The following is a 21,965-nucleotide window of genomic DNA, read 5'->3' on the forward strand; positions in this document are numbered from 1 at the left end:
GTGATGGAGCATTGTCCTGCAGGAAAATCATGTTTTTCTTGAACGATACCGACTTCTTCCTGTACCACTGCTTGAAGAAGGTGTCTTCCAGAAACTGCCAGTAGGTCTGGGAGTTGAACTTCACTCCATCCTCAACCCGAAAAGGTCCCACAAGTTCATCTTTGATGATACCAGCCCATACCAGTACCCCACCTCCACCTTGCTGAGTCGGAGTGGAGCTCTCTGCCCTTTACTGATCCAGCCTTGGGCCCATCCATCTGGCCAATCAAGAGTCACTATCATTTCATCAGTCCATAAAACCTTAGAAAAATCAGTCTTAAGATATTTCTTGGCCCAGTCTTGACGTTTTATCTGATGTTTCTTGTTGAAAGGTGGTCGTTTTTCAGCCTTCCTTAGCTTGGCCATGTCCCTGAGTATGGCACACCTTGAGCTTTTTGATACTCCAGTAACGTTGCAGCTCTGAAATATGGCAAAACTGGTGGCAAATGGCATCTTGGCAGCTTCACGCTTGATTTTCCTCAATTCATGGGCAGTTATTTTGCACCTTTTTTTTTTTATCAACACGCTTCTTGCGACCCTGTAGGATATTTGCCATGAAACGCTTGATTGTTCGGTAATCACAATTCAAAAGTTTGGCAATTTCAAGACTGCTGCATCCCTCTGCAAGACATCTCACAATTTTTGGCTTTTCAAAGTCCGTCAAATCTTTCTTCGGACCCATTTTGCCAAAGGAAAGGGAGTTGCCTAATAATTAAGCACACCTTATATAGGGTGTTGATGTCATTAGGCCACACCCCTACTCATTACAGAGATGCAAATCACCTGATTTACATAATTGGCAGTTGGCTTTCAAGCCTATACAGCTTGGAGTAGGACAACATGTATAAAAAGGATGATTTGATCAAAATACTCATTTGCCTAACAATTCTACACCCAGTGTAGAAGAACTTACCCAACAAGTGAACTCAAACATTTTCAAGTCCAATGGATCTCCCTGTATGCTCCCATCTAAAACAATCAATGAATGGCATGAAGCCATAGACCCCAACAGAGGCCCCCAGGAAAGTGATGAGCCGCTTGTGACCGTCATAATATCCTGAAATCTAAAGTTAAGCACAGGAATAAAGAATTAACATTACTAAACCATGCCATAGAAGATGCTTCCTAAACAGGGAGATGGTGGTGGACCATATACAAGGTTTTAAAATGAAAGGGATTACTCGGTGTCCAGAGGGTAAGCATTTTACAAGACAGCTGATCTCAATAGGAACCATGTACAGCTTAATTTTGTTGCAAGCATAGTGATGGGGAATCACTGAGCAGAGTTACCAGCGACATTAACTGTTCCGAAAGTAGTGAGACACATGTTATCTCAAAATTGGGTATAGGTACTATGGCTGTCCCTGGGCCTTGGAGCTTGGGGTGGTCTAAAAGGTCCCTTTGGATCATAGGAGAAGACCATTTCTGCAAGAGACCTATAATAGTTGGGTGCCTTGTTGGAGATTTGGTATTGGGGCTCATGAGCTTCAAGTTTTGCTTATGTATTACCCCCTACCTCTATATTTTTTTTTCTTTCAGTGACTTTTGTAACAAGACATGGCTGTCCAAACCAGGCAAACTTTCACATGGGAGTAATTTTCTTTTTTCTTCTTCCTACTATGGGTATCCCCAGTCTGTTCTTACTATGCTTTTTATATGATATTTATAGTGTTAAAACTGAAGACTTTAAACACTAATGCAAAACATATCTAACATTCAAAGTGAGAAAAACCTTCTAAGCACTAAATCCCTACAAGTCTATACATGCTCTACAGGTTCTCATGTACCAGCTGTGTGTTCAAAATCAGGACAAACATACCATATATAATGAGACAAAAATGAAAACATCATGGATGCTGAAATTTCAAGGAATTCTATCAAATTGTGATAGCAATATACCATTAGAATCCACTTATTTTTCAAAATTATATCTCACAATGCACATATTGAAATAAGAGGTCTCTTGTAATATGTAAGCAGGTACAGATGGTGAAAAAGGCAACCCTCTGGCAAGTAAAACTAAGATAAGAGAGTGGGCCTAAGGGCCCCATCACACAAAGCGACTCACCAGCGATCCCGACAATGATATGAACTTGTCAGGCAGCTTCACCAGAGATCAGGACAGCAACACATGGGTAACAAGTGATGCACGTTGCTTAGTTACCCACAGTGTACGTTAAGATACCAGGCGGGAGACCAGCGATCAGCGAGCTGGAGCTGGTAACCAAGGTAAACATCGGCTTTTTAAGCGCCACGCGGCGCTTAGAAACCCGATGTTTACCTTGGTTACCAGCTCCCTGCACCAGCGCGCTGGTATCTAACGTACACATCGGGTTTCTAAGCGCCACGCGGTGCTTAGAAACCCGATGTTTACCTTGGTTACCAGTTCCAGATCGCTGGTCTCCCGCCTGCCACACGCAGCGATGCGTGCTGGCCAGCGGGAGACCAACAATCAAAAAAATGTCCAGGCCATTCCAGCACAATCAGCGATACCCAGTAGGGGGGCTGGTCGCTGGTAAGTGTCACACACAGCGATCTCGCTGGTGAGATCGCTGTTGCGTTACAAAACTTGTGACTCAGCAGCGATCTAGCGAGATCGCTGTGTGTGACGGGGGCTTAAGTGGAGACATTAAAAGGTAAAGTTTCACCTCCAGAAATGGAATTTACCTACAGATTACCACAATATCTGCAAGTAAATAGCATTTCAGGAGGTGACATATTCCCTTTAAATTGCTAAATTTTGGTAATTTTAGCTAATTCATCTATGTTGCAAAATGGCATTAAAGAACATATTTATTGCTAAAAAAAATACTACAATACTATAGCAAGTGAAACAATTAGAAGGTGTCCGATGTTTCTGCAACTTGGAATTTTGCCTCTGGAACTTTTTCAGCCCAACTGATGCCAGAAATAAAAAATTGTCCCATAATTTCAAATTTATGGATTCCCTAACAATACTAAACATTTTAGATCACTCTGACATCACAAAGTCAGGTTCATGGTGACAGTTTTATTTTCACACCTACCGGTATCCAGTGGAAGGGACAATTCCCCAAAGATCTAAGCCATCCTCTGTTAAGGTTCCAGTCTATCAAGAATAGGGACACAGGCACATATGTTATATCAATGATCTGCACAAATATACTATGGTTTTCCTTAATTGTCACCAGTACAATACACAAATATGTAAATAAGAGATGACCCAGTTTCTCAAAATTCATGATGAGCAAATTCTATTGAATCAGCTGACAAGTATGAATTGGTCTGGATAAAATTTGTCTGAATTAAAATTGGCCTTGAAAGACAATCATTATATTGTAAGGTCTCTCCAGAACTAAAGCATAGCGATCCAAAAGCTGGTAAGGTGTAAAGAAGTAATAAAGGCTCATGCTTACCTGTCCTACGTCAGCTCCCCACCTGTCTGGCCCTCTGGTAGCCATTTCTGGTCACTATTTGCTCTTTGGATCTTCTGGCTCTAGGTCTCATGTGGTCAATGACGTGTCACGTCTCACATTACTGCCTCGACCACGAGTGACCATGGTAGGAACCGCCGGCGATAAGAACAGCAAAGAGTGACTGAAGGAAATAGTGAAGGAACTGGCAGGGCTATGTGGAGGCAGGATGGATGGGTTGCTTGCCTATTACAGGGGAGTATAAGCACTGTGAGCGCCGGCTGTGAGTACACCCCAGCATTTTGACTGACAGCCGTCTCAGCAGTGAATCAGTGCCGAGCCAGCTGTCAAAGTGCACGCCTGTACTACTGATAGTCAGCGGCTCTCAGGATGACTGAAGTTCATTTTCCCCCCAGTTTCAGGACAGCAGGAAGGCACCTTTATAACACCACTAGCCTGCCGATTAACCTTATACTGGAGGTTAATAGCATTATCCAACATATTAAATTCCCTTTAACATAATTGTAATCTCAAAAATTAGTCTAAGAAAAGAAATGTCCATTACCTTATCAAAGCAAAACAGGTTCACAGTCCCACAGAGGTTAATACGTTGAGGACTAATACAAAAGATTCCAGATTTTTCAAGTCTCTTTTGCGCGTAGATGATTCCTGCTGTGAGGGCAGCTGGAAGAGCAGGAGGGACTGCAATGGTGATGACATCTAAGGCTTTCTTCACAACTTCTCCAGCAACAGCCTGGTCCAAATAAAAATAAAAATTATATACCGTATCTACTATATAATTGTCTAATTCTGTCTGTCTGTTTGTAACGGAAATCCCGCGTCGCTGATTGGTCGCGGCCGGCCGGTCGCGACCATTCAGCGCATTTGAATGACGCACGCCTCCGTCGGGAGATTTGCGGCGCGGAGAGAGAGATTCTAGAATGCCCGATGTGTTAGAATCAGGACACCATCTAGTATTATATATTTACCTATGGTTTTGAGTAGGATTTCAGAATACTGTTCTATACACATACGTAAAGAATAACAACAATTCTGGCCATTATAAGATTTATAGACAGTATTTTTCTCAGTTTTTCTCTCTGCATGCTCGGCCTCTAATTTCAGTTGTTTCTGAGCTAGCGGGTTGAGATTACCCGGCTATTAAATGCCCACCGATCGTCTATGTTGCTGATTGCCGGCCATTTCAATGCCATGGTTAGGCAAGTCTAAATGCCAAGGCCAAGTTTCATCTTAAGTCATACAAAAATATTGTGACGTTTGGCAATTACACACCAATTTTGTCCAGCTGCCCCATTATGGATATTACATTGTGGGGACAAGGGGTGGCTACACTATGCCCTACCTGTCAAATTCATGAACATCTACGCCAAGTGTCTTTAATCCAGAAGTGTACTCTATTCACTGACTGGAATATATTTTTGGTGGCAGCGTTAATAAGTGCTCCCAATTCATTAAACACCGTGCACCACTGAATTAGGAACATCATACTCTAGCAAGCCCGTTCATTAAAAGACATCTGTCATGTATAAAAATGCTATTAATCTGCAGATATGGGGTTAATCTTCAGGTTAATCGCATTCTCTCTGCGGGCATCGGGCAAGTTCAGAACGCTATTAATCTTAAAATTAACACCATATCTGCATGTAATAGCATTTTTTTACATGACAGGTTCCCTGCAATACTGGTGTACAGAACACCAGTCTTAAGGTGAATCTGTCAGCAGGTTTGTAAATCCAATCTAATGTTGCGGCTTAGATCTCAGTTCTGGCGATGTATCTCTTACTGGGCTGCTTGCTGCAGTTTTTAAATAATCACTCCATTATCAACAAGGGATTATTACTAGAGAACTAGTAAACCCACTGTCATGTCATTCTCTAGATTCATGAGCTCTGTATAACCCTGCCCCCACCACTGCTTGGCAGCTTTCTGCCTATGCACAGTATACACATAAATCTGTCAATCAATGGTGTGGACGATGTTATATAGAGCTCAGCATTCAGAGACCTGGTAGATGCCAGAAATAAAACAGTGATTTTATCAAAATTACACCACCCAGTAAATTATATTGCTGGAATCAGGGTTTCTGCCCCTACATCATCCTGCTGTCAGATGGGGTAGTGAAAATCCAGTTACAGATTTCCTTTAATGTTGCAGGCCCTTAGCCTTTAATTTACTAATGCAACCGACTAAAATAAAACTGAACGATGTAATGCTGAGGGCGCAGTTTTGAGGATAATTTATGTGTACACGTTTGCTTCTATACTAAAAATATGTACTTCAACTGCATTTCATTCATTAGCGTCCATTTGTTATAACTTGCAGGTTTTATGGAGTGTAACACTGTGGTGCGCTCCTCTATTGTCTACACGTTGTGGTATGGCGACTGCCCATGTGGTTAATGGGAGGTATGTATCACAGAGGTGAGTGGCCCTGTGATGGAAGCCTGGGTTTGTTTTGGCTCACCAGATCTACTGCTGAGGTTTATTATACATTGGGAAGGCTTTACGGTGATTTGGAGAGATGATTGAGTCCAGTCACCTACATATCCCACCCCAGCGGGTGTATCTGAGCACCCAAGATGGAACCTGCTTAGCGAGGACCGTGGGTTCTATAAAGCCGATTGGTTGCCGGACGGTGCACGGGGTGCTGCATGTTATCAAGTTCCTTACGAGAGGTTGGTGCTGTGTATTAATAAACCAAATGGACTTTTTAACCCTGATTATCCCGCTACATTCCTCAACGACCAGCCAAGTGAGTACTCCCCGTCCACAGATAGTGGAGACTCGTTACAGTTGGTGGAGAATGCAAGTATCGGTCCAGGAGGTACCTGGGAGGATTACAGCAGGTGACTGCTGTGGATCGATGGGTTCACGAACTCCGGGCGGCTTGCTGTGGATCGGCGGGTCTACGAATTCCAGGTGGCTTTATGTGGATTGGTCGGTCCACGAAATCTGCGTAGCGGTGCGGAGCTGTGCAGAGCCGTGCATAGCAGTGCAGAGCCTTGCGGAGCCATGCAGAACCGGGCATAGCGGTGCGGAGCCTCGCTATGTGGTACTGTTGGGGCAGATAGACTGCCATGCACAGGCGGTGAGAGGCCTAAGAGGGCCATGGGGAGGTCACGGCGTGCACCCCAAGGAGGGATGGTTGGCCAGGACAGTAAGTGGTGAGACCCCCAGAGAACCCGAGGCTGGGGAGATGGAGTCTGGGAGCAAGAACATTGACTATTCAGAGAGCCCAGCAGAGACCCTAGAGGCAGTTGAAGGTAATGGAGGGAAGATTCAAGAGAAAGCTGAACCTGCTGATGAAGGAACAGGTTGAACTCTGAAGTGACAGATAGGGGGCGGGCAAGCTGCCCCATCTGAAAAAATAATTAAAGAATTTATGGTGCGACACGTGCTAGCCAAAAGGGAACAGGAGAACAAAGTGGAGATGCTTAAAGAGATAGTAAGAGACCATGTCGAGCGAGAAAAGGTTGTGAGATAAGCGACGGAGCACAGAGTGGATGAGCTGGAGAAGGAAGTCCCAGAGCTCAGAGGTCACCTGTCAATGTGTCAAATCGTGAACAAGGCCATATTTGAAGATATGGAGGTGCTCAGAGAAGCATTAGAAGCAGATGGTGGTCGCAGACTCACAGCGGCAGTGCCAGAGTTTTAAGGAGGCAGAGCTGCAAAGGCCCATCTTGGTGAGGGGTCTTGAAGGGTGTGAAGCTCAGGGAGAGTTTGCGCTAAGAGCTGAACACGACAATCACCTGGTTGTGGCAGATACCTTGATGGAAATGTCCAAGGCAAAGCAGGAGCCGTTCGTCCATGAAGTGGATGAGACTTCGCTCTTCAGGTGCATAGTAGAGGTACCTGAGGACGTGCGAGAAGCTTGTGCCAGTGAAGTGGTGCATGAAGATTTTAGGAAGGCGGGGGAAGAGTGGGATGTGAACTGGGTGCCAGAGACTAAACAGTTGGTTATATTATCAACTAGGGAAGTCATAGTGAAGCACATGGCTATCCTGAGTGACATGCAACTACACTGTCTTCGCATGAAACGGATGATCCTGTTGAGGAATGAGGAAGTCGCTCGAAGTCTGGAGCGAGTAAACAAAGCTCAAAGTCGGTTGGAATTGGTGGAGGACATCGTTCAAGTGCCCAGAAATCTGGTGAGAAAAGTTATTGGGAGACTTGGAAGAGTAATGCAGGAAATCATAGATAAGTCCACTGTGGTGAGAGTGAGGGTTCCAGCTGATGACAAAGCCCAGGTAGCTTGTGAAGATGGGTTGGTTCTGTTCTTCATTGTCAGATCAATTGAGAGCCTTAAGAATATTCAAATACTCCTGGAATATTGCATGGCATACGTAAGAGAAGTAGAGCAGCTAAGACTTGAGAGACTGCAAATTAATAAACAGCTGCAGGAAATGCGAAGAAGATGGTGGCCACTTTCAACCCGATGTATGGAGAGATGAAGGGGTTGTTTAAAGAGTGGAAGTACTCAGCCTGAAGATAAATGGAATGGAATGACTGCTCTCTGGGTAACAAAGACATTAGGAGAAATTGTCAACAGAGACAATCGAACGTGGCCTGATGGAAGAGTTAGAAATAGTGACTCCTCTGTTAGCTCAGTGCTGAGTGACCTAGGCGAGAGACTCTGTAGCGGACATGGTGAGAGAGTCAGACCAGACAGAAGGTATGAGTGTCAGAAAACTGCAAAACCGTACTGACCGCCAGGGATGGGGTGGTCCGACAAAGAGGCAACTCTATCAGATGATGTGACGGAGTCAGATGACGGAGGGTTCCAAAAGGGCTCAGTGACAGGGCCCAACTTTGACAGATGGTTTGACTGCCGGAGATGACCGAGAAGGGTCTCTGGTCATGTAATAGAAAGTACCAAGCCCCACGGCTTTAGTCAGAGGGGGAGGTATGTGGTATGGTGACTGCCCATGTGGTTAATGGGAGGAATGTATCACAGAGATGCATGGCCCTGTGATGGAAGCCCGGGCTTGCTTTGGCTCACCAGATCTACTGCTGAGGTTTACTATATATTGGCAAGGCTTCCAAGTGCCTTGGAGAGATGGGTGGATCCAGTCACCTACATATGTACCCTACCCAAAGGGGGGTGTCTAAACACCCAAGATGAAACCTGTGTGTTTGGGCATGAGCGGCAGTGCTGGCTAGAGTGAGCCAGGGTGAGGAGGTCTGTGAACTACCTCCTGAGAAGACGCGTCTGAAGATAAGAGGTATCCGGGAACTGGTGCGGTGGTCACGGACAGCTAACAGACACTAATCCGTATTAGGCACTCCAGGGCTCAGCGAGGACCATGGGTTCTATAAAGCCGAATGTTTGCCGGACGGTGCACAGGGTGCTGCATGTCATCAAGTTCCTGAAGAGAGAGTTATGCTGTGTACTAATAAACTGAATGGACTTTTTAACCCTGAGTGTCCTGGTACATTTCTCAAAGACCAGTCAAGTGAGTACTCCCTGTCCACAGATAGTGGAGACTCGTCACAATGTATTCATATATTTCTCACAGTTTGGTTCAGTTGGGTGCTACATGCTAAAAACAAAGACAAAGTGGTAGGAGAAGTACCAAGCACACTTTACATATTTCACATCTGAGTATTTCTAATTAGCAAAAAAAACAAAGCAATACAAAGTCTGCACATTTCATCCACAATTGTCGATATAAAGAAGAACGTTGGCTGCCAAAAAGTACAGTGTGTTGCTGTTGTGATTACAAATTGCTAAATTTTTTGTCTCATCACATATTGGAATGGCAAATACATAGTGATACATTGTTTATGATTCTTACATCACCGTGTGCATCAACCCTTCCCTATGACAGTATTGTTATTAATGGACAGTGACATCACTGTCACCGCACAGGGCAATAATTCTTTACTATGACACTATTGCTATGGACTGTGACATGACTATGAGCATTATTCTTTCAAAGCACAGTGCAATATCTCATCACTATGACACTATTGTTATGGACTGTGACATGACTGTGAGCATTATTCCTTCACAGCACGATGCAATAACTCTTCACTATGACACTATTGTTATGGACTGTGACATGACTGTTAGCATTACTCCTTCACAGCATAATGAAATAACTCTTCACTATTGCACTATTGTTATGGACTGTGACATGACTGTGAGCATTATTCTTTCACAGCACAGTGCAATAACTCTTGATGTAACACTTCAGCTGAAAAAGGGCAGAATGAGTGAAACCCGAAAGGTAGGAAGTCACTCATGGTATCCTGGAGCGCCATTAATCTACTGGAAATATAAGACGTTGCATTTTAGAAAATATAAAGCTTGAAAAACTCACCAAAACCTCATCGTTGGCACACAAGCCTTACAGTTCCAGCAAAGTAGATGGGATTTATAGAAATCTCCTGCCCACTATGTGTTTTTTTTTTTTTCAGAGTAAACTGACCTGTGGTGTGCATTTCGAATCAGCAGCATGAAAATTTCTCTTGCGGATGCGCTGAGTTTTATCAGATTTTTCCCCTAGACTTTCATTAGATGCGTAAAATCCGGAGGTAAAAAAAGCACATGCGGTTTTAGTGCGTCTTCAAGGCCAAAACGCATAAAAAATGTATGCAATCTACACATGACTGAATCAATAAAATTTTACCAAGGTCAAATACCAGGGATCATCAAAAAGCAGCTCTGTTTAAAACCTGAAATACCAACAACAGGCAAAAACCGCAGTGTCAAAAAACGCAATAAAAATGGATGTAAAAAAGGAAGTGAAAAAACGCAAAAAACCTAATTTACAAAACAGTTGCTGAAAATCTGCAACATCAAGAACTTATCGTGCACACACAGTCTTAGGCCACGCTCACACGTTCAGTATTTGGTCAGTATTTTACTCAGTATTTGTAAGCCAAAACCAGGAATGGAACAATCAGAGGAAAAGTATAATTGAAACACGTCACCACTTCTGTATTTATCACTGGTTTTGGCTTACAAATACTGATGTAAAATACTGACCAAATACTGAACCTTCCATATTTGCAGAATCTGCATTGAGGCGTAGAAACTACATCTCACACTGTTGGCTTTAAAGGGTTATTTCAAACGAAAAAAGAAAAAAAATCAAGATTTTCCCTATCCAATAGAAATAGGATAACTTACAGATCAACTAGGGCTCTGGAGCCATAAGAACGGGCTGCGGAACCCTGAACTTGGGATTTTTAGAGTTCTCAGAAGTCAGACCCCCACCAGTAATGGGATAAGGGATGACTTGATGTTTGGGGAATAATCCTTTTATTGCTAAACGTATTATTATCTCAAATAAAGTAGACATTTACCTTTCAATAATTGATAATAATGAGACTAACAGAATTACTTCTAAATTAAATGAAGCCATGGGGCAGAAGGCTCAGAAAGACAGAGAAACACGTCGCACCCGTACAACTATACACACACACAATAATCAAAAAGTGGCTACATAATATGCAAAAAAATTAAATACTGTCTATAAAAAAGTGCACATTTACTTTGTCAAATTATGTTTTTAGTCAAATTTGAAGCAAAGTTCACAAATAATGGTATTTTTGCTAACTTGAAAGTAAAACAGCTTGCACAAATGAAAAACTTAAAATTTACAGTTCATTTTCTAAATTAAAAAGTATCATACCCCATCCAAAGAAAATACACAAACTGCATAAATCATCCCAATCATGGATAAACCAATGAGGCAGCCAAGGAAAATCAGTGCATCTCGGTACAGCTTATAGTTCACCGGTTTAGGGTACAGAATGGATCGCACCAGGTCACCTTTTGCTGTATTAAAACCTGAAATTAAAAAGTCAAAGAAATAAGTCAAGAAAAGTAAATAAAAACAAGTTCACTTGCTTCATATGTAAGGCCTCTTTCACACATCAGGTTTTCGCCGTCAGGCGCGATCCGGCGCTTTTGACAGAAACCGGATCCGGCGAAATGCAATGCCGGATCCGGTTTCCCCCCCATTGACTTGCATTTGCGCCGGATGGCGCCGGATGGCCATGCGTTTCATCCGGTTTTCGCCGGATCCGGCAATGTGTCGCAATGTGTCGCGATCCGGCGTCTGGAAAAAACGTCTACTGTAACGTTTTTTGTCTCCGGCGAAAAAGCCGTACCCGCCGGATCCGGCGCGTCCGGCTTTTTCACACAATGAAAGCCTATGAGCGCCGCAATGCGCCGGATCCGGCGAAAGCCGGATCCGGTGGCCGGATCCGGTTTTTTTGGTCTGAGCATGCTCAGTAGCTCTGCCCACAGGAGATATATAAAAGCAAGACAATGGGACCCTCAGCCACACCCAACATGCCACCCAAGCCAAGAACCAGGAGCAGGAGAAGGCAGCAGACATCTGCAGCAGCAGCACCATCAGCACCACCCCAAATGGAGCAGCATGCTGAACGGGAGGGGAGTCCAGAAGCAGATGAGAGACGGTAATTATCAAATCCCCCATTCCTCCAAACTAGGACCATGGAATATCAAGATATTCATTGGCCCTTTGTTTCTCTTTATTCAACAGCCGCCAAAGAGATGCAGCAGCAGCAGCAGCAGAAATGGCATCACTGGCAGCAGCAATACCCACAGCCATGGAGTCTGGCCATCAACAGGACAGCACATCTTCTTCTGGGAGCCCTCCCTCGCATCGTCAGCGTTTGACGGTAAGTTTTTATTTCCAAAATCCATCATCTCTGTAATATATGTCTATTCATTGCCTTTTATTTCAAAACAGGAATCACAAGATGAAGAGGAGCTCCCAGAAGAAGAAGGAAGGGGTGGACAGACACCTGGAGTGGGCTCACAATTCGTAAGTTTTTTGCATCAAACGCAGAAACACAACATCACACTACACACAACACATAGAAAACAATGTTCTGCAGACCACACACAGCAAACAAATGCCTACATCCAAAGACATAACATTTTTTGTTTTCTTCTCTAGTCTTCCCAATCTGGTGCTCGGCCAAGAGGTCCTCACAGTGCCTCCCAGGGTCGTCGGCGACAGCAACGCGGCGGTCACCAGCGTGTAAGTATAAATATTTTTGCTTTGTTTTTTTGCACTTTTTATTTCATTTCTTTTGTGGAGGCTAATTATGTTATTTTTGTCTTTTTCTTTAACAGCCTTCACAGCGTGCTCCCGACTCTGACGGTGAGGATGGAGGGATTGATGTGGACCGCCTCATCGATCTCGTCAGAGAAAGGGAGCCGCTCTGGAATATGGCTGACCGCCGCCACGCTGACCTGATCATTACCCGACGACTCTGGGAGGAAATCTGTTCTCTCCTTGTGGGCCGCTGGGAGGACCTCGAAGCTCGGGCCCAGATTAAAGAGCGTAAGTATATACAGTAACGGTTGCTTGATGTAAACCAGTGTTTCCCGAACTCCAGTCCTCGTGGTCCCCACGGATCATGTGTTCAGGATTTCTATTTACTATGGAAATCCTGAAAACATGACCCCTGGGGACCATGAGGACTGGAGTTTGTGAAACACTGATGTTGTATACTAACCACTCCTTTCTCGTTTCAGGGAACAGAATTGTGAATCGGTGGCGGTCTGTGAGGGATCGTTTCAAGAAGGAGTTCAATAAAGAGATGCGGGCCCCGAGTGGATCTGGAGGACGCAGGAGCAAGTACAAGTACGCACAAGCCCTGTCGTTCCTCCGGGAAACAATGCTCACCAGAAGGTAAATATTACACACCACATGTGAAAAAAAATGTTAGATGTAACTTTTTTTTTTCAGCCAGGGCCATACCATGTCAGTATTTTAATTGTTTTTTTTTCTCTTTATTCCACAGCACGGTGAGCAGCACTCGGGAGCCTGCACGATTGGACCCTTCTGAGGCGATCCCTGAGGAGACCGGCACCGAGGGACACTTCGACCGCCCCGGTACATCTGCACCTTCCCAGCCTTCCCACACATTCGACCCATCTGTCCCATCCACCAGCACAGGAGCATCGTGGCCGCCTACATTACATGAAGCTGCTGGTGAGGAGATCGCTTTCCCTTTACTCCACCCTTCTGCCCCTGCCGCCTCTAGTACACCTGCGGGTACTGGGCGGCAGCGGCAGAGGGGTCAGGAAAAGAGTTATGCGCAAGAGTTATTGCATCTGAATGCATCTTTCCAGAACTGTCTCAAAGTCTTGTCAGAGCAAATCTCCGCAGGCTTTCAGCAGATCAACTCCAGCATTCTGGAGGTGAAGACACTTCTGCAAACCATGCATTCAGAAGCAAGATCTTCGCCAAACCACACCTTTTTCAGGTCTGTTGTGGAGCGCATGGCAACACTATCTCCTACCCAGCAGATGCATGTAATGCATTCGTGCCACGGTGCTCTACAGCAGGTTACCTCCCAACCTCCACCTCCCACCACTGTAGTTCCTCCACCTGCACCCCCTCCAGCCACTTTCCATCCTCCCCCTCCTATTACATCTGCACCCCCTCCAGCCACTTTCCATCCTCCCCCTCGTACTACATACCAGCAACCTGCCCAGTACCAGCAACCTCCCCAGTACCAGTCATCTCCCCACTTCCAGCAACCTGCCCCGTACCAAACTCCTTCCCCGTACCAAACTCCTTCCCCATACAATTTTCCATCAACATCATCTGCTCCTACAGTCCCTGCCCAACCCTCCACTCCACCACCCACCACCTCTTCTGCTTCCCACATGTCCACCCATTCTGTAGTTTTTTCCACACCTTCACCTCTAACTGTTCCTTCCCCACCACGATCCCAGTCCTCTCGCCACACACCCAGTGTCGAAGTGTCCCGCAGCCCCTCCAGCAGTATTTCCACCCCACAGTACACAGAATTGTAATGTGTGTTTTTTGTAATAAAAATGCCCATTGGGTTTAAAACCTTTATTAAAAAAGTTTTTTGCACTTTAAAAACATTTTACAAAAAAAAAAAAAATTTAAATAAAAGTTAAATTATCGTTTCACAATGGTTGTCTGTCATTTCTTTCTGCGGCGAACTATGTTTTAAAAAAAGGTTAAATACAGGGTATTTCAAAGGGAAAAAGGTATTCAAAACCAGGTATAACTGTGGGTAAATTTTAGCTTTTTGCCACAGTTGTGTTCCTGGTTGTGTTTGAAGCAAAGTATTTCACCGAAAAAGTTGTGTTTATTGTTGGTGATTTCCTACCAATGTACACAACTTTTGTTAAAAGGTGAAATACTTTGCATAAAACACAACCAGGTACACACCTGTGGCCTAAAGGTAAAAATAGTAAGACCATGACAAGATAGCCAACTTTGGTTGGCAAAGGTATATACTGTTGGTCCAGAAGGTACACAAGTTTAGGGCAAAAATCTCTCACACTCTGTCATCCCAGTGTACTCTGCCTTGAGGTGACATAAAGTATAGTGGAAAATTTTCCCTGAAACCGTCACAGAACTTCTAGTGGTAATATTTCCAATGACAACATCCATCTTCGCCAGTAACTTGCTCTTCTCTACAACCTGCACTTTCTTCTCTACAACCTGTCAAAGAAGGGCTATAGGAACATGCTATATCTAGTTTTCCAGTAGCCAATCCCGTTCGGAAGGCCACAAGGGTCAATTTTAAAAACCGGATCCGGCGTAATCCGTCGAAAAACGGATAGAAAAACGGATAGAAAAACGGATGAACCGGATGAGACGGATCCGGTTTTGTCTGTCAAGAACAAGACGGATCCGGCAAAAAACCGGATCCGGCACTTCAGGTTTTACAAAACATTTGCCGGATCCGGCATTCCGGCACGACGCCGGATCGCGCCTGACGCCGAAAACCTGATGTGTGAAAGTAGCCTAAGCGTACTATTTCTAGAGCCCAAAACTAAAAATGGTGTTAGGGTTAGGGTAAGGTTCACACACAATCAAACCACTGACCTAAAACCTTAAGGGCCTGTCACACTAAGCGATATCGCTAGCAATATCGCTATAACGTCACTGGTTTTTGTGATGTTATAGCGATATCGCTAGCGATATCTCTATGTCTGACACTTACCTCCGACCGCTCCCCCGCTGGTTATCACTGATCGCACGAGAACGTCCTGGGCCGTTTCTCGTCGTCAGCTTCCTGCTGGGCTTCCTGCTGTGGAGACAAGCGACGCGTGGACGCGGGCGGGAGGACGTCAGTATCGCCTCGTCTGACAGGTAAGTAGCGACCCCCGACCCCTGCGATGTCGCTGGTGAGATCTGCCTGTGTGGCAGCTCACTAGCAACCACTTAGTGATGCACCAGCGATCCTGACCGCGTCATATCGCTGGTCGGAATCGCTGGTGCATCGCTAAGTGTCACAGCACCTTTAATTAGGTGTGACCTTGTGATACAAGATTCTTGGGATCACATTGGCCCCAATGCTAAAGCCACTGCTTAATTTAAAGAACATCTAGTCTGCGTCACAGTTGGATTCCACGGATTACATACAGGGTACTCAGGTTTCGATAGTGAGGTGGAGCTGCTATTATTTCCTGGAACCAGAACAGATCCTTCACTGAAGGACTGAGCTGACCTACTAAATACTCATAGATTTGGCTTAATTTTGTAAGCATGTCATTCCAGAATGAACACCACACCCTGTATGTGAAACATTGGGTTTGTTCTCATCTGCGTATAAGTCGGACGAGTTCAATTCGATAAAAAATCAGGGTAATGTTATTCAATGATTCTTTGCTGTTTTGTGACTTTTTTTTCATTTTGAGGTGAGGAATAATTCATAGCACGCTGCGTATGGTGAGACTCGCCAATATAGGACTAGGGACTTGCCAATGCAAGTCAGTGGGTGCAAGGAAAAAAAAAAACGCACGGCACACAGACCATGCGTGTACCGTCTGATTTTTATGTACACATTTCATAGGAAACCCAACATTTTATCAGCTAAGTACAATAAATTAACATCTCGAACCATCAGAATAGCTCAGATGGACCAGAAATTGTCAAGATGTTACCGAAGCGGTGTGCCCTGATCTTACTAGCATCTCTATACGGGTTCGTTCACCCCGTCGCCGAGCAGAATACCTAATCCCTCACTTGCCCTGCTCCTATCCCTAAGTAGGGAACTGGCAGGTGAGTGCACTGGTCCCACCACTGCACTAATACAACAAAAGGTAAGGACAGACAGACACCAAAAGGGACAGGGTAAACAAAAAATGCAACACTTAGCTCCCTCTTGTCAGGATCCTGTCAGCGTCGGCAACTGCCACGGCTGAGCAGGGTGACTTACCCACACTGCCTGAGAACACGGGGCCCAATACGGTAGTGAAGGTTTAAGCAGACAGGACCTGAGGCATGGAAAATAGTAAGGAGTACCAGGACCTACGATCACGTGACTGCAGGGGGCGGGGCTTAGCATCCTACTACTGCAGATGATGTAATGTACCTACTGCAGGAATACTGTAGTAGAGGAGAGGAAAACGCAGGTCAGACAAGCAGAGGTCATACACGAGAGGGCAGTGCGGTACCAAAGGGAAGAGCAGAGAATAGTCAAGTCACAAGCAGAGAGTCAGACACGAGAGAGCGGTGCAGTACAAGAGGGACAGGCAGAACTCGTAACAGGGACAGAACCGGATCAAAACCAAACAAGCAACAAGTTATCAGGCACAAGGCACACGTATACAAGAGTTCAACTAACTCAGCCGAGGGCAGGAGTATAACTGACACCGGACCTAGGTCCAGTGAGCATTAAATAGCCGCCCTCTGCCAGAGAGAGGCAGAAACAATTAATCCCCTGTCTGACCAGGACGGGCCAAAGCCCATCCTGGATCATGACACCTCTGCTGCAAAGCACCACACAACAGAGTAAGGCACCTGACAAGTGAACTCAGCAAAGCACCACTGCACCCAGAGAGCTCCTTCCTGCAGCTTGGTCCCTGTAGAATGAACTAACACAGACAGTCAGCTGATGCATCAGGTGACCTCTTGAATGCTGGTGTGAGTGATCACCACCCACATCAGCTGACCCAGCAGCGATGCAATAACACCAACAGGCTAACAAGGAAAAACTAACATTAACCCCCGATGGCCTGAAAGGAAAAAAGTTTTAAACTGAGAAGAACCAGAGCTGCCACAAATCCAAACATGGATCGTGACCGAAATATATCAGTGAGCTATATAATCTGTGCTTTGTGTATGTAGTTTACTGTACATGTGTTTATCTAATAAATAAATGAATGAAAAAAATAGCATGGGATGCTCTCTCTATACAGTGTTAGGTTTATATAAGCAACAAATTAAATAATTGAAGTCAGAATTATGTGAGAGATTCCTGCTACGCTGTCTGACAACCCTATTTGCAATTGCAGTATGTGGCTGTTAGAGAATGTATACCTGGCTTCTCCTGGTATGTTGAAAAGCAACCTGGCACCAGTCAGCACAGTCCAGCCCACCCACTCAGGCTGTGGGATCATTGAGATTTTTTTCAAAAAAGTAAATTTTTGAAGGGAAAATGAAAATAAAAATTAAGTATTACTTAGAAAATTTACATTTGGCATCCATAGTTAAGATAATCTATGCAGTTTCGCATAAGGAAGAAAAAAAATCCATTCTAATATCTGATTGTAAGGATCTGAATTGTGCACCTGTTTTGCCGGATCTTGCCCGTAGTGCTGTCGAATCTTGCCCTTATCTAAGATGGAGTTAGTGGCTTCACAGGGGGGCCATCTTGTTTCCTGTCTGCTATTCCTTGTTTCCTGTCTGCTGTATATATAAGGGGACTCTGCACACTATACCTTGCTTGTGTATCTTGTACTTCACCTGCTGCCAAGCGAGAAGGACTCATATCTTGCCTGTCTCTTCTGTTCATCGGGATACACCGTTTGCTACCGGTCTGCCTCCCATCTGAAAGACTCTACTTCTCCGGATCTGCTCTGCACCCACCTCTGCTGCGGCCTGCTCTCCGCTAGGAGCCCAGTCCGGGCTCCGGACCTCTGGATCCTGCATTACTGGGCTTGAACTCCCATCATCAGTCTGTACTGGCAACACCCTTATATTCCTCAGTCTGCCTTGTCTGCTGTTGATCTTTAGAGACTCTGTTTGCTGTTCACCTGTTAACTGAAGCCTGTTTTCCTACAATATACTCTATTGAGTCTTGATATACCGTGTCTTTGTCTTCACTCTGATTCACATCACCGGTCTACATAGAATATCAGAATAATCTTAAGACACTGATATAGGTCTAAGAGTATGTTCCCATGGTCATTAACTGGCAGCACTATGGATGCAGCACATGTCCGCGCTGTCCAAAGCACTGCCAGCTTTTGAACGCAGGTGATTCCGCATGTGTTCATTGAACGGTGTGGAATCACCGCGTCCCATACATTGTACTGGTGATATTTATCTTGCGGAGACTCACGTCTCCACAAGATAAATAGACATGCTGCGGTCTGTAAAGACATGCTGCATGTACGTCTATGCATGGAAGCCGGAGGTGGCTGTGCACGCATAGTGGAGTGTTGTGAATTCACTTTCTGGCCTGCCTCTGGTTGCTAGTGAAGGTAGTGGAGCTAGTAGTTTCGACAGAGGAGTCGCGAGTTCTCTTTCCGGGCTCCCTCTGGTGGTTACAGGAGGTAATGGAGCTGATCTAATTGACAGAGACCTGCCACCTGATAATGCGGACGACGATTGGACATCTGGAGTCTCTGACTCGATTTAAGACAGCTGACTCCCTCTATCCCTGCTGATTTTTCCTGCCTCCTGAGGTCTTAGTTTCCAGTTCAGTCCCTGCATGCTCAAGCTAAGTGTTCTTTGCAATTGTTCACATTTGACTTGGTTTTGTCTATTCAGTTTTGTGTGGTCAGCCGGCCCCAGCTGGGGCTGTGCTGAATTTCCATCCTTATGTTGCTGTTTGTGTCAGTTTGTTTTTTGTCCCTTATTAGATTGGCCTCTTTTTGCTCTGCTTTCAGAATATGCCAGAGTGCTGATATAGTGGGAGAAGTCTAGTGACTTCAGAGCTTTTGCTATCAGAAGTGTTGGACATTTTTGCAGGGTTTTTTGCATGATTGCAGACAGTGTCTTTCCTTTCCTGTCCTTTCTAATTAGTGTAGGCCCCATCGTTTGGTCAGCCTATTTTCCTACCTGTGTTTGTGTTTTCATCTTGTCTAACCGACAATATATGTTTGGGGGCTGTCTATTTCTTTGGGGTCTGCTCTGGGGCAGTTTAAATTTCCCCTTTTCTTGCTTTAGGCTTATTTAGTTCTCCGGCTGTGTCGTGGCATCTAGAATCATCATAGGCACGCTCCACGGCTACTGCTAGTTGTGTGGATAGGATTAGGGGTCTGCAATCCACTTAGTTACCAACCTCTCTGGTTTTCTGTAGCTTAGCTTGGTCTTGTTTTCCTCCTCGGTGACCCAATCATAACAGTGGAGATGGGATTTCAAGAAATTCCATCCACTATGGTGTAACATCTGGCTGCTGTGGGTTGGACGCTTGTTATGAGCTCATTTTCTGCTCGACCAGTTGAGAGTTCTCCTTCCGTTCTCCTCTGGTGGTGACAGGAGGTAGTGAGGTTGGTTTATTGGTAGTGATCTGCCACCTGGTGAGGAAGATAACGATTGGATCTCTGGAGTATCAGACTGGATATAAGACAGCCGACGCCCTATCCTGGTGCTGGTGATTCAGTCTGCTTCTCAGGTGTTGGACTCAACTTGAGAAGACTGGAACAGAGCGTGCCTATGATGATTCTAGATGCCTCGACACAGCCGGTGAACTAAATAAGCCTAAAGCAAGAAAAGGGGAAATCTAAACTGCCCCAGAGCAGACCCCAAAGAAATAGACAGCCCCCAAACATATATTGTTGGTTAGACAAGATGAAAACACAAACACAGGTAGGAAAATAGGCTGAGCAAATGATGGGGCCCACACTAACTAGAAAGGAAAGGAAAGACACTGTCTGCAATCTGCCAAAAACCCTACCAAAATGTCCAACACAACTGATAGCAAAATTAACCCTGAAGTCACTAGACTTCTCCCACTATATCAGCACTCTGAAATATTCTGAGACAGAGCAAAAAGAGGCCAATCTAATAAGGGACAAAAAAGGCAATTTGGCAAATACAGATAAATAAGAGTGGAAATTCAGCACAGCCCAGCCGGGCTGGCTGACCACACAAAAACTGAATTGACCAACAAGAGCAAGTGTGAACATTAGCAAAAACAAACTTAACTTGAGAAGACTGGAACAATGTAATAGAAAAAAATGATGCATGTAATAATTAAATGAATGAGACAGATAGCCTGTACAGATATCTGCTGCACAGAAATGAATGAAATGGAAAGAGGTGTCTGGTATGTTAGGAGTTAACCCCTCTCCTGGAATTGAAGTGAGTAAAACAAATAACTGGCTTAATATAGATTCTAATACAAAGACTACGGCATTGTGTCTTTATGGGTACATTTGTTGCATACATCTGAGGACAAAGCAGTGGTGTAACCCATAGTCCTTCATATAGTATAATGCTTCCTACAGTACTCCTTATAATATACTGCACAGCCTATAGTCATCATATATCCTTCATATAATTCACAGCCCATAGTCCTCCATAAAGTATAATGTACAGCCCTTAGACATCCTTAAAATATAATGCACCCCCATAGTCATCCATATGGTATAATGCAGCCCCATAGTCATCAATAAGATATAATGCACCCCCATAGTCATCCATAAAGTATAATGCACCCCATCATCCATTAAGAGTTATGCACCCTATAGTCATCCATGTACTAGTATGGCCATTAATTTAAATATAAATAAATACACACCTTCCCTTTGCTCCCCTGCAGCGCAGTGTCCTCTTGTAAAGCCGTCAACTGACTTTGGAGTGCGACGGGAGCTTATGACGTAACTGCCATGTACCCCGTCAGCTGCTGGCCTCTGATTAGCCGGCAGCATGTATTGTCGCACATGGATCTGATGTGTCTGTGCACCGCAATACACTTCAACTGGATGTGCGTCCTGGAGTCAGTGGGCCCCTGACCCACCGAACTGGTCACAGAGGTGACAGATGTGACTGTGGTGGTTATGCCCTTGATACAAAGTAATATTTAAACATACAGAATATTACCTGTTCTCATTACAACAGCTTTCACATAGTCTGAAGTTTTGGTCTGGATGACCTCAGTTCCACAAAACAGCACATGTCTCTTGTAATCATGCACACTGTGGACCTTCCATGGTTCTGTGTTGTCTGTATTTGGCAGTGGAGTCTTAGTTACTGGAATACTTTCACCTAAAGCAATATAAAAAAAAACACCAAAAGTAAAGTATTTCATTTCCAATACTTATACACATGTTCTAATCTTTTTTATATAAAAATTTAATTTTAATATCTTTAATTAAATACAGATGAACATAAAGGCAACTTCAAAACATAGACACTAAAAAAGAAACAACATACAGCAAACTGTCTGTGGGATCTAATTGTTAACGAAGAGACGGGTATATGTATAGTATTGGTATGCAATCAGATTTCAGCGGACTCTTGCCATCTTCCTAACGAACACTAGACAACTGTAACTGTGGTGTAAGGAGGGTTGCAAAACC

The 21,965-nt window shown here is 44.5% G+C and overlaps 1 protein-coding gene across 1 annotated transcript in view; it reads right to left on the bottom strand.

The window, feature by feature from the left end:
* Nucleotides 1-21,965, bottom strand: part of ATP13A4 (ATPase 13A4) — a 176,116-nt gene that overhangs the window by 65,706 nt on the left and 88,445 nt on the right. Inside the window, exons 10-14 of the mRNA XM_073578661.1 lie at nucleotides 21,487-21,651; nucleotides 11,092-11,249; nucleotides 3,997-4,185; nucleotides 3,066-3,127; nucleotides 953-1,103 (exon numbers count right to left, since the gene is read on the bottom strand). Coding sequence (XP_073434762.1) covers nucleotides 953-1,103; nucleotides 3,066-3,127; nucleotides 3,997-4,185; nucleotides 11,092-11,249; nucleotides 21,487-21,651 — 725 coding nt within the window. The remainder of the gene's footprint in view (nucleotides 1-952; nucleotides 1,104-3,065; nucleotides 3,128-3,996; nucleotides 4,186-11,091; nucleotides 11,250-21,486; nucleotides 21,652-21,965) is intronic.

This window comes from Dendrobates tinctorius, unplaced genomic scaffold (genome assembly GCF_039654945.1).
Source record: "Dendrobates tinctorius isolate UK_male_01 unplaced genomic scaffold, ASM3965494v1 ptg000060l, whole genome shotgun sequence".
Taxonomy (NCBI): Eukaryota; Metazoa; Chordata; class Amphibia; order Anura; family Dendrobatidae; genus Dendrobates; species Dendrobates tinctorius.